The 13462-nt window shown below is 39.6% G+C and overlaps 1 protein-coding gene across 5 annotated transcripts in view; it reads left to right on the forward strand.

The window, feature by feature from the left end:
• The window catches only part of CDC14A (cell division cycle 14A), a 185339-nt gene that overhangs the window by 23074 nt on the left and 148803 nt on the right, over window positions 1–13462 (forward strand). For 4 of the 5 annotated variants that reach the window (XM_060026310.1, XM_060026302.1, XM_060026306.1 and 1 more), the window contains one exon: window positions 9662–9754. In XM_060026310.1, the coding sequence (XP_059882293.1) occupies window positions 9662–9754 (93 nt within the window). Of the gene's footprint in view, window positions 1–2243; window positions 2418–9661; window positions 9755–13462 lie in introns of those variants that run through there. The other variant, XM_060026312.1, reaches the window with a different exon arrangement.

Raw genomic sequence — 13462 nt, forward strand, 5'->3', positions numbered from 1 at the left:
TCACTAGACTTTGAGCTCCTAGAGGATGGAGGCATGCCTTATCAAAAGATGGAGACTTTTGTCTCCAAGTGTCCAGCACAGGGTCACTAAACACACAGAAACTGCTTTGGCCTTATCACGATCCCCATGACTTACAGATCCTCTTCCATCCTTTTGCCTCTAGAGGTTTCAATATCCTGCCCTCAGCATGATTACATCCTTACTTCGCACTGATTTCTTATCATTTGCTCTCCCACCTTTGTCTTCCTAACTGTGCTGAAACTGCTCTAGTGACATCTTAAATACCCAATCTGATGCCACTGACTTGGTCCTCAAACTCCTTTGCTTCTCTGAATAATTGGCATTATTTTAACAAATAACTTTTGTTAAAATAACTTAAATAACTTCTGTTCTTTTAACAAAGAACTTCTTAGAATTCTTTTTCTGTGTGGTTTCCTAACTCTTTGAGGCGCATTTTATTTTCTACTTTGGAAATTTTTATTTCTTCCAGTAAACCTCTTATTATTTTTTCCCCTTTATTTGATACCTTAGGTAGATAGGTAATATTTTACAGTACATTCTATTCCAAACCCAAATTTCTTATTTTTTATATGTTAAAAGGTTTTTTTTTAAAGTTGATGATTTGAGGTGATGACTTACTGATTTTTTTTGTGTGTGTATTTGTATTCATTCTTTTCCCAATGGCCTTCATTTTAATTATATGAATTAAAATTATCCATTACACATTTACTTAGATTAAAAAACGAAAATCAGAAACCACTACCACCAGCAAAAACCCTGTTTCTCATTTTAAACTATACTTTAAAAAATGCAAGTATTAAGAGTTATACAGTAATAGGTAGTAGTTTGCTATTTCTGGTCAAGAGTTACCATAATAAGGGAATCAGTCAAAGGAAGAAGATTTAATGAAGTGAGGACAGTTTGCAAAACTGTGTATGTTATTTAATTTAAAATGTCATCAATGATTGATAGGCTAGACCCATTATTGTAATCTTATACTTCAAAGAATCCATAAACTTCTGAAATTATATATAAAATTTTGTATGTATTTACATTTTTATTCTGAGAGGATTCATAACTTTTTAATAGGTTCTCAAAGGGATTTTTGGCACAGACAATGCTAAGAACACTGGGCTGGACTATATGAGCTTCTAAAAGAGAAGACTGTAGTAATTAAAGACAAGGTAGTGGTATTTTGAAAAGCAGAGTACCTTTTTCAAAGTTAATCAGTTAAGAAAATCTTTCAATTACTGATTCAATAATTTGACAGTTTTAGAAACATAATATGATTGAACTGGCTTTTTCTAAAATAATCAACACAGTTTTAACTGTTGATTTCACTTTTCCTCTGAGAAAAATAAAACCCCAGCCTGCGGGAAAAAAGAGTGTCTCTGAAAAAAGGGGACGTTTTCTAGGGCAGTGATTTTTTTTTTTTTTAACACCTGCTCTTATGAATCAACAGGACAATCACAGTAATCTTGGGGACAATTTAGAAAGATTTAAAAGAATATTGCCAGAAAGGTAATTTTAAATATACAAAACATCCCACATGGCCGTTTCAGGGTAAAAGCAGAAAAGGGAGGGGGGCATGGTGAAATGGATGATTATATGAAAGCACTGAAAGTACCTGGCAGATGGTGGGGCTCAGGGAATGTCCTTGTTGCTGAATGAATCAGTGCAGTAATCCTATCTGGTAACCAGGTACCTGCCACGGTATCAGGTGGTTGTACACAAGCACTCTTTTGATACAGTGATCAGACCACCCTCTTATTATAACTACAAAAACATGTTGAAGATTTCTTCATGAGGTTATCTTCTGTTGCAGGTTCATGGGCTTTTGGGGGAAGAAGAGCAAGCTACATTCTGGAGAGTGTTCATGTAGTTTAAAGAGGTTTCAGGGGTGCTAAAAGTGTTAATTCCCACAGGAGTGAGCTTACCTAGAGTTTGCAAGGCCTGGAGCCCTTATGCCCATTCAGAGGCCTCAGGCAAGAAAACCCCCTTTTATAGAGAATCCCCAAATACCTTCAACTATATTATCAGCCTGATCGATTAACCTTTATGAGCAACTTTTCTTGATGTTTTGACTCCTACTTTGATCAAAGGTGCCATTTCATTAAATGAAACATACTGGGTTTGAAACAAAATGGACCATAAAGAGACACCGTTTTCTTTTTAAATAAACTCTTCGATCTGTTTTATTTTAGCTTTAAATGAAAACATAAACCGTATTTTGTTTTGTACAGCCAAAGAAAATTTTCAAGAATATCCCTTTCCTGGGGAAGTTGGAGGTAAAACATGTAGAGGTCATGGCTGCTCACAGGACGACCTGTTCATTTTATCGCTTTTGCAATGGAATGACCACTGATTGCTCTGGAGACGCTGATTGCTGCGGCCGTTACTGGGCTAGCCTAGTCACTGTAAGAGAATGATGCCTTGGTCACCACGGTCCCTGTGCTGTAATCTACTTAATCTGACCACCATCATTGGCCGAGCTTGCTTGTTTAGGGAAGTGCATGGGCTCAGTTTGTTTTTTATTAAAGGGCATATAATCCAGGCTGCACTAATGTCTTCCTTAGCTTAATCAGGCCGAATGACACAGCTCAAACATCCCATTCTAACCACTCGACTTGAAGATTTTACTTTTAAGCATGGCAAACAACTTTACCGAAAGGCTGCCCCCAAAATCTGTTTTTGTTTAAATTGGCCATTAACTCTTTTGTTTTCTGGCTTTGAGCTTAATTGCATCACCGTTTAATTTTGAATGGTTAAGTAGTTTGTGGTCTCCTGACCTAAACTGAACAAGTGCATGATTTGTGTCTGTCACCATAACTCAAGGATAGCCTAGGGTATTTGTGATTTGTGTAGCATGTCATCCTTTTCTCTCTCTGTCTGAGTTGCCGTGGCTTGTTTTTCACCAGGAATGATCCCATTAGAATGCAACTTTTCACATAGCTTTCCTTTCTGAGATAGAAAATGTCTGTCTGGGGTCAATATCCTCATCTTAGTTTGTATTTTTCTAAAATGGCAGTCATTGTACTTGGGTTTACAAGTACCATCAAACATTTATATGCTATATTACACACTTGTCATGATTTACGTAAGAGTGGTAGAACTTTAATTCTCACTCAGGTAAGCAGTACAGGTCTGGAAATTTCCATAGGTTTGCTTATGTTCATTGATAGATATTCATTACTAAATCCCATCTTTTAGTTACTATTTTTTTACCTTGTTAAATGAAACAATTATTGTACCTGTAATTAAGATCATTCCATTGGACCTTGCTGTGCTGTGAATGCCTCCCTAGGTAGTTATTCTCTTCCATTTGTAATAAGCCTTGGCTAATATTTTCCCCTGGTTTAGCATCAAATATTCATTAGACTTTGAGCACTTAGATGGCTAGAGACTGGGGTTCTGCTTCCCTTGTTACCATGTTGCTCAGCACTGTGCTTGACACACAACAGGTGCTCAATTCATGCTGATTGGATCGTTAGAACTTTCTTCAGCTGCAGTATCCCAGCACTCAGATTCGGCAAACTGATTGCCTATGGGCTGCTTTCAGTCCACAGACATGGTTTTTTTTGGCATGAATGCTGTTTAAAAATTTTGAATTTATGGTCAACATCTGTAATTTATGAAAATTTTCATTAAATTTTAGATTTCTGGCTTCTTTTATATATTGTGGTATCTTATTTGGGCCCAGATTCCTGCATGAGACCTAGGTCTGCATTGGGTAGGGCATGCTTTTCTAGTTTCCCAGCTGACCCACTTTAAATTCTTGGCCCCTGAGAGCATCTGAATTTGGAACCTCTGGAATAACACCATTATTTATTTATTTATTTATTTATTTATTTTTGGCTGAGTTGGGTCTTCGTTGCTGTGCGTGGGCTTCCTCTAGTTGCGGCGAGCGGGGGTTACTCTTCGTTGCGGTGCGCCGGCTTCTTATTGTCGTGGCTTCTCTTGTTGTGGAGCATGGGCTCTAGGCACGTGGGCTTCAGTAGTTGTGGCTCGCAGGCTCTAGAACGCAGGCTCAGTAGTTGTGGCGCATGGGCTTAGTTGCTCTGCGGCATGTGGGATCTTCCTGGGCCAGGGCTCAAACCCGTGTCTCCTGCATTGGCAGGCGGATTCTCAATCACTGCACCAGCAGGGAAGCCCTGGAATAACACCATTTAAAGCAGCTTAGTTACTGAAACATTAAAGGAACTTTTTCCTTAGGTGTTATCAGCTGGAATGCAAGAATTTACAAATTGTAATAAAGTTTTCTGAGGAATCTGGGGAAATATGTTTTCTATAACATACCTTTAAAAGTTACATGGCATGATTTGGAGTTCCTAAAAGAATTTAAGTGTCTTTTGGGGCTACTTGACCAGATGGACGGTATTTTAGGATCCATATAGAGCATTTCCAGGAATGGGGCCTTTTCCCACATTTTCATGCACTCTTTTCCAAAATTTAGCAATATCTTAGCACAGTGGATTTCAGTGTGTGGTCCCTGGACCAGCAGCATCAGTATTAATTACCAAGGAATTGTTAGAAATGCATATTCTCTGGCCCTTCCCTGCTGAATCAGAAACTCTAGGGGTGGGGCCCAGCAATCTGTGGTTTAATGAGCTCTCTAGGTGACTCTGAATCAGTCTGTTAAGAGGATGAAATACAATATGGTAATATAATTTAGATAGAAATTTAGTTTGTTTTTTATTTCTGAAAAGTTTTTAAATTATTGACCAGTTCAACCTGAGAATTATTTAAATTTTGAACCGTGAAACTTGTTATGGCCTTATAATTGAGAATTAAGGTTCACGCAAGTTGTCAAGCTCAGTGAGAGAGTTCTGGATTCCTCCCGTCTACCACAGTTGTGGAGAGCACTCAACTCTCTCATCTGGCCTGGGAGCCATTGGCCAAGTGTGTTAAGCCAGGCCCTCCATGGCTCCAGGCTTATGTTCTCTTGGTAAAAGAGAGACACAGCATGCTCATTATACTTCAGCCTTGCCCAGGACCTTTGGTTTGGGAGTCACTCTGTGTCTGGTCAAACTGGACCCCTTTGGCACTGTCCTACTGCTTTGAGAAATAATGGCATGTAGCAAGTGACTAATAAATATTACTGTTGTTGTTGTTATTATAGAGGGCTGGCTGTGTCCACTTAGGTTAAGAAGATTCACAAGGCTGTATACTCCAGTTTCCAGATAGAAATCTACAATATAGTGTGGATAGTGGCTGCATGTTATAATTTGCAATGGGTCACGTGCAGCCTTGCTGCAGAGCAGACAAATAGTCCAGAGGTCTTAGCATTCCTTCTGTGACATCCTCCTCTTTATATTTAAGACTATATTCATTTGTTTTACCAATTTCTAACTTTACTTTGCTATTGTGCACAGTGTTTTTGTAATCTCTAAGCTTTTCATGTAAAGCAGAAAGAATCTGTATTAGAGCAAGGAGCTCACTAAAAGCCAGAGGTGATGGTATGGTTTAGCAAGTAGTCTCCATGAAGGGTGTGGCCGATACACCAGACTGTAGGGGTGGCAGCCAGGTAAGGAAGAGGCAACTGTCCAGTTTGGAGGCATGGAATTCTCCTGATATTACAGCAGAACTTGAAAAAATATCTACGGGGCTCATTTATAAAATAGAGTCCTATTGTCTGCAGGACTTTCTTTTCTTGCATGGTAAAGTTCTTCCATATGAAAGATCTCGAAGGACGAGCCAAATGTTCCTCTAAAGGCACTTTAGTTATCAGTGTGCTTTGATATGTAATAGGTAGTTTTTGTTTTTAAGATAAGGACATGTTTAATATTTAGAAGGAGAAAACGTTAAAGAGGTTGTGTAGATCAACTCAATCATATAAAGCACCAGCTAAACGATTGGCAAAATGTTTTGTTATCCCTGAAATTTTTCATCCTAGTACCAGAATATCTCCTCTGTTGAACAGCGTTACTGCTGCAAGACTGGGATATGCTGACCCATAAGAGGAAGGCCTGGCTGTGACAGGGAGGGAAATTAGGACAAGGCTTGTAATACATAAGATTTTTCTCTGTTATCCTTCACTTTGAATTAGTTTTGATTCCTTGAGTGAGAACTCACCTCTCTGTGATCTGACCTAGGAGATATTGGCCAAGCTTCACTAAACAGAAGATCATTTCTTGACTTGCAGTGCTGAGAAAAACACTTGAATTCCAAAATATCTAACCCTAAGCAAGGTAAATGCTAGGAGTTTTAAAAGCTTTCCTGAAAGTCAGATAGAGAACTCTCATTTTAAAAAGTCAGTTATTGTAACGTACAGCATGGTGACTACAGTTAATAACACTGTATTGCATGTGTGAAAGCTGCTGAGAGAGTAAGTCCTGAAAGTTCTCATCACAAGAAAAAAAATTTTGTGAGTAGGTAGGGTGACAGATGTTTCAAAAAAAGTCAATTATGTTTGCATCCTGTAGGCAGCTTCCAACAGGAGGTATTCCATTTTATTTTATTTTATTTTTTAATTTATTTAATTTATTATTTTTATTTTTGTCTGTGTTGGGTCTTTGTTGCTGCGCGTGGGCTTTCTCTAGTTTTGGCGAGTGGGGGCTGCTCTTGGTTGCGGTGCGCGGGCTTCTCATTGTGGTGGCTTCTCTTGTTGTGGAGCACGGGCTCTAGGCGCACAGGCTTCAGTAGTTGTGGCTCGCGGACTCTAGAGCGCAGGCTCAGTAGTTGTGGCGCATGGGCTTAGTTGCTCCGTGGCATGTGGGATCTTCCTGGACCAGGGCTCGAACCCATGTCCCCTGCATTGGCAGGCGGATGCTTAACCACTACGCCACCAGGGAAGTCCAGGTATTTTAAAATAGTTAAAATTTCTAGGTAGATTTTGTGAAGAATATTCTTTATCTGATATAATTTCTGAAAGCTTGTAAAGGTAAAAAAAATTCTTCCCTTAAAATTTTAATTTGTATTATGTTTACTTTAAAAAATGTATAAGTATACAGTGAAAAGAAAGTTTCCTTCAGAATTCTGTCCTCACGGTTCCCATTGTAGGATGGTTCTCTGCATTCCATATACTTTAGAATAGAGAGAAAAACAAAAAAGAAGCAAACACAAAAAGTTCAAAAACAATCCAACAGTAAAGACCATTGGCGATGAAAAAACAGCAATAGGAGTTTGTCACTGTTGGTGAGTAAATTTGTAAAATAAATTTAATTCCACATTATTTAATGATAAGAGTAGCTTGTTATGAAACCTAAACTCTTAGTAGAAAAGGGCATCGAAACAGATAATTTAAACTTCCTCAGAGGTGTGTCAGGGATCCAGGAAATGAAAATAGTGAGAGGCTGAGAGCCAGAAGAGCTGAGTCCTTGTGTTCCATCTGACTCATGTTAACGGGGTCATGGCCTCTGTAAGGCAGTCTTTAGGTAGTGTAGGATTTAATTTAAATTTATTTATTTTTTTATTTCTGATGGTGTTGGGTCTTCGTTTCTGTGCAAGGGCTTTCTCTAGCTGCAGCGAGCAGGGGCCACTCTTCATTGCGGTGCGCGGGCCTCTCACTATCGCGGCCTCTCTTGTTGCGGAGCACAGGCTCCAGACGCGCAGGCTCAATAGTTGTGGCTCACGGGCCTAGCTGCTCCGCGGCATGTGGGATCTTCCCAGACCAGGGCTCGAACCCGTGTCCCCTGCATTGGCAGGCAGACTCTCAACCACTGCGCCACCAGGGAAGCCCTAGGTAGTGTAGGATTTAGAGACCGTAGAAGAAGCTTAGGTCTTAAGAGCCTTGATCCTTCTTTCAATAAATCAAACATAACTTATTGATGGAGATAAATCACTGGCAAAAACAAACAAATGAGAAATGTCCAGCAGGTAACAATTCCAAATTGAGAAAGCAAGTAGACAAGTGTCAACACCACTGATAGTGACCTTGAAGTCTTTAGATAACTTGTGTGCTTTAACTCCACTGACCTGAATTGAATAAAATGTACTCTTTAAAAAAAAATTTATTATTATTGTTTTTAAATGTACTCTTTTAAACTTTATATCATAGGGGTATTTTAGTAAGCTTGTCTGGAAATAAGGACTTTGGTAATAAGAGACCAAACCTCAAGGAGGTTTGAGGCAAACATTTATTTTTCAAAGTTCAACTTAAAAGAGCAGTGCTGGACTTCCCTGGTGGCGCAGTGGTTAAGAATCCGCCTGCCAATGCAGGGGACACAGGTTTGAGCCCAGGTCTGGGAAGATCTCACATGCTGCAGAGCACCTAACCCTGTGTGCCACAACTACTGAGCCTGTGCCTTAGAGCCCATGAGCCACAACTACGGAGCCTGCATGCCACAGCTACTGAAACCTGTGCGCCTAGAGCCCGTGCTCCGCAACAAGAGAAGCCACCACAGTGAGAAGCCCGCGCACCTCAACTAGAGAAAGCCCGTGTGCAGCAGTGAAGACCCAATACAGCCAAAGATAAATAAATAAATTAAAAAAAAAAAAAGAGCAGTGCCATTTTCAGAACATGATTCTTGGTTATCAAAGAAATGCCTGACTTGGGACGGTGAGGGTTTCTAGGCTTACAGCCATGATGCATAGAACTATGTTTTCTGTGGTTACACATTAAAGCCAGAATGTTGCTGTTTCATCTTAGAATGGACTTCAGAGTTTTAGAAGAGTTTCTTTTCCTTGTAGAAAACAGCAGGGTAAAGAAAGGTATATAGTTGAGTTCTTACATTTTTAAGGGGGCTCTAAAAGCAGATATTCTGCGGGTTGTGGTTAGTGTGTAGAGTATAAAAAGCTGCCTTTTTCTAGTCGGTATGAATTTATAGATAAATATGAAAATGTACTTATGTGTCTGTATTTTGAAAACCATTTGTTTTGAAATATGAGGAAAACCATATAACTGTTTTGAAATATGAGGAAATGGAGTGGATTTCATTGAGTTGTATCATGTTTTCATTGTCTTATGTTTGAACTTTTACTAATAATTTGATTTCATTTTAACAGATCTTTTTGTTTTTACCTTCTTTTCGTGTTTAGCATGCGTACAATATACTATGTCGCTTATTTTGGATTTAGTTGAGCATGCAGCATATTGCCTGGCGTATAGCAGCTGGTGCTTAATAACTGTTCATTTGAGTCCATGAATTTAATATATGGCTATTGTATTAAGATGTTTGCTGACATAATCCTTTTGATGGTTCATTTTTTTCCATTAACCATTTATTTTCAGGTAATTAAAAGGAGATTTTTTAATAGAACATTATAAAAAGAAAATATTAATATTGGTGCTCTGGTTAATATAGACATTTAAAAATTTTTAGAGAGGAAAATAGATTGGTTGACACATTTAAAAACAAATGGCATAATATGAAAAGCACAGATAAATTTTCTGGGAGTGGGTGTGGTGTGTTAGGGAATGAAAAAGGATGAATAGACTTTACATATAAGATCAAGAGTAAATCTTCAAAAATGATTCCTGCTATAATAAAGATGCCAATAATTTATCTCCCATTGTATCATTCTCCTTTCTTGGAGAGAAATATATTTGGTATGCTCTAATTCTTACATTATGATTGAGCTGTAAAAAGTATGAGCTAGTATCCCTCCATCCCGTACAACTTATGTATGAATGCCATAGAAATTGAAGTCGAAAGTTGTTAAATTTCACTGATTGTGAATTGTCTCTGTGGTTACACGAACTCTTTTTATTCCCTCTTTCTAGTCATACAGTTTATCACGAAAGAAAATTGTGCACTACACCTGTTTTGACCAACGGAAAAGAGCAAATGCAGCATTTTTGATAGGTGCTTATGCCGTAAGTACTTTTTTCATGATTATTTTCTATAATCAGGCCAATGGAATGCTAACACTGTCAGATAAAATCCAGGCCACTTTTTCAGTGGAATTGGGAGATGGTGAAGATTATTAGCAGCTTGGGAATTGATCTGGAATGGAAAGTGTGGACCAGTATTGATCATCTGTTTACTCTTGGATCTTATTTTCCATTAGCTAATGAGAGAATCTTGGGACTGCAATGTGTAGCTTGTATTCCACAGTTGTATAGGTGTTTTTAATAAAAAGAATACCCAGAAAGGATATTTACAGGAAAAAAATATATAGTGGAAGATTATTAAAGACTTAATGGTTTCCTTTTTTTGGGGATAAGAGGAAATCCTTGATTGCATGGGGAAGGATCATCATTATTATTATTATCAGTCCATTTATTTATCTATACAAGTGTTTGCAGTAAGCAAACTGAATATAAATCCTGCTTATATTGCAACTTCCCTAATGACTAGACATGACTTTTCAAAAATAATTTTGATTAGAAATTTTGTTCTCTGTAGGCACTAAAATGTGAATGTGAGTTCCACGTGAATGTGCTACACAATTTTTTTTTTTTTTAAACTTTTTTTTACTTCTGCGGTACGCAGGCCTCTCACTGTTGTGGCCTCTCCCGTTGCGGAGCACAGGTTCCGGATGCGCAGGCTCAGTGGCCATAGCCCACGGGCCCAGCCGCTCCGCGGCATGCGGGATCCTCCCGGACCGGGGCACGAACCCGTGTCCCCTGCATCGGCAGGCGGACTCTCAACCACTGTGCCACCAGGGAAGCCCATGTGCTACACAATTTTGTTGTGAATACTTCTAGAATTTTCTATATATACTGGGATTGGGCAGGCAGGGGAGAGAGGTGTCCTTTTCCCTCTCATCCTTCAGGAAGGTCGGTGTTTCTCTAAAGCCTGGAAGCTCACTGCTGCATGACCTTTCAGCGGCTTCCTTCTGAAGACCTTGATGGAAGGAGGCACCAGCTACTAGACATCAAACTCTGCCACATCAACCCAAAAGCTTTGGGGGAAAAAGCCCAGCTGTGCTGTTGAAAAGACTGTCAGCTGTTGCAGGGTGTAGGCTGAGGATAGTGGCAGGCTGACAGCCAGACCGCAGCCCGGGGCCTTTTTTCCAGAACTGAGATGCCCAGCTCTGTCCACCTTTTCTCATCAGGATGTGGCTACAGTAAAGCCTTGGGCCATCCCTTGTGGTACTTTTCTTTCCTGCTCCATAGACAGCATGCTATAGTATTTGGAATCATGACTAAGAATCAGAAGCACAGTTTTTCATCCTAAAGTGGCTCTGTGATGAGGGGTAAGCCACTTTATCTTTCTTAGCTTTACTTAGTTTCCTTATCTGTAAAATGAGAGGGTTGGATATAATGACCTCTAAGTTTCCTTCCAATTCTGAGGATACTAGGATTATTTGTAGCGCCAGCCAGGCTCTTGCTTTTATTTTAAGAGCATGCATGAAAAGCTGGCTGTTGGCATGAAGGTTCAGTGAAGTGCTGGTTTAAGCTGAATTAAGCAGGCATGCTTATTTTTCACTTTGATAATTACTATTTATTTGAAACTCATAATTGACACCGTGTTTAAATTATGGAGAGTCTGTAATAACCTCTGGATTCAAGCCACGTAAACAAGCCTGTCTTCCTGAGGGGTTTTGTGATGTTTTTGAGCACGTTATTCGAGAGTCCTTTGTCACAGGGATTGCCATCAGGAAGAGGTCATTTGTTACTCGCTCCTTCCCCGCTCTTCCCCTCCTTCACCCCTTCTTTCTCTTATTTTCTTTCTTAATGCCCGTCCTTCCTGTTTTTAGTGTCTTCCTTAATTTCAGCATGGCACCTTTGGAATTTTGAATGGAAGTTTAGTTCTAATAGATACGTTGAGCTTGGGGATAAAATATATCTTCTAATGCAGAAGTTTCCACCACTTTAAAGCAGCCAAATGAAAGAAAAGCAGTCTGAGGAAATGTTGAGGGCAGCATGAGCTTGTCTTAAATGCTGATTACGGTCCTGAGAGGCAGTGTAATTATTATTTTACTAGTCATTTCCCAGCTGATTTTCTTTTCAAATTTGAGAAATGTGTTCCCCAGAAAGCTTTTTGACAAAACCCTTAATAAAAATGAGAACCAGGAATTGTAAACTTTCCTTAAAGAAAATTTTGTGCCTGCCTTTGTATTATATGTATGCATTTAATAGTTGACTCAAGTATTTTAAGAAGACAGTAATGGCCTTATACATACATCTCAGCTAAGATTCATATGTATTACATATTGCTATTTGGGTAAGTCATAATCTCCTGGGGGAATCTTCTTGGGCATAAAAGACTTTTACTTTTGGAGTAGCCATGTAGCCAAACGGGGTGAGCTATGTACATGTGTATTTTTCAGAATCCCCAGCTGTGAAGGTGTTCCTCTTTTTAATATGTGGTATCAGCCCTCTATCAAGGGGCACTGACGACTGATTTGTACTAAGACAAGCCTTTTTCCCTGAGCCTTATTCTTCTCATTTGTAAAATTTGGTTAATACCAGGGTTTTCTGGTCTACTTCACAGGATTATTATCAAGGTCAAATATCTAACTGCCTGTCTGATAGCACCACATAATATATCCAAATGATATGTCATATTTACTGTGGCAGAATTTTTTATTCCTTCTCTCCACAAACCTATTTATTCCCCTACTCATTGCCTTTTTAGTAAATGAGCTACCATCAGCAACTTACTGAATCAAAGGATCGTAGTCATTTTGATTCCTGTTGTTTCCTCTTCCCACATTATACTCATCAGTAATTTCTAACTCTAAAACACATATTGAGTCAGAATACTTCTTTCCCTCTCTGTTGCTATCACCTAGTCCAAGCCACTGTCACCGTTCACCTGAATGCCCACCACAGCTTCATACATTGTCTCCTTTTCACACCCTTGCTTCCCTTTAATCCAGTTGCTACACAATTGTCAGAGTAATGTTTTAAAACTATAAATTAGATCATTGCCCTCTTTCAAATCTGTCTAATGATCGCTCGCTCTTCTTGGCATGAAATTCAGCCTCCTTACCAATGCCATGAAGGTCCTCCCTGATCTGGCCCTTTCTCCCTCTGTGATCACCTTACTCAAAGATGCTCCCATCCCGCTGGCCTTCTAGCCGTGGAATTGCAAGTGTGCTCCTGCCGGAAGGCCTTGATATTTCTGTTCTCTCTCTCTCACCTCAGGTTTTTACCTCAGACCCTTGCATTGCTTCTTCCGTCTGATCTGATGTCACCTCCTCAGAGAGACTTTCTCTTGAGTTTTACCTTGCTTCCTCCACCTCCAGTCACCCTCTAGCCCTTTGCTGTTTTAGTCATTGTTCTGTAGTACTCTACTACTTGAAATTATCTGGTTCATTTGTGTATTTACTTGTTATTTCTTTCCTAGGCTAGAGGGTAGGGACCTTGTCTGTTTTGTTCATTGCTGTGTCTAGGAGGTGATAAACTATTTAATCAGGGGTTAGGCCCAGGCATTCACCAGTTGAACTGGAAACCGGCCACAGTGGGGCCTTTCTGCTGTGCTGAATCATGGGAAAGTCCAGGGTTGGGGGCAGGGCCTCAGGGAAGAGACGAGGTGGCCAGCCTGGAGGGGACTGGAGGATTTACCAACTGGAATGGAACTATTTCGGTACTTGAACACTGAGCATCAGTTTAGAACTGTGCCTGGCCTAT

This window comes from Delphinus delphis, chromosome 1, assembly GCF_949987515.2.
Source record: "Delphinus delphis chromosome 1, mDelDel1.2, whole genome shotgun sequence".
NCBI lineage: Eukaryota > Metazoa > Chordata > Mammalia > Artiodactyla > Delphinidae > Delphinus > Delphinus delphis.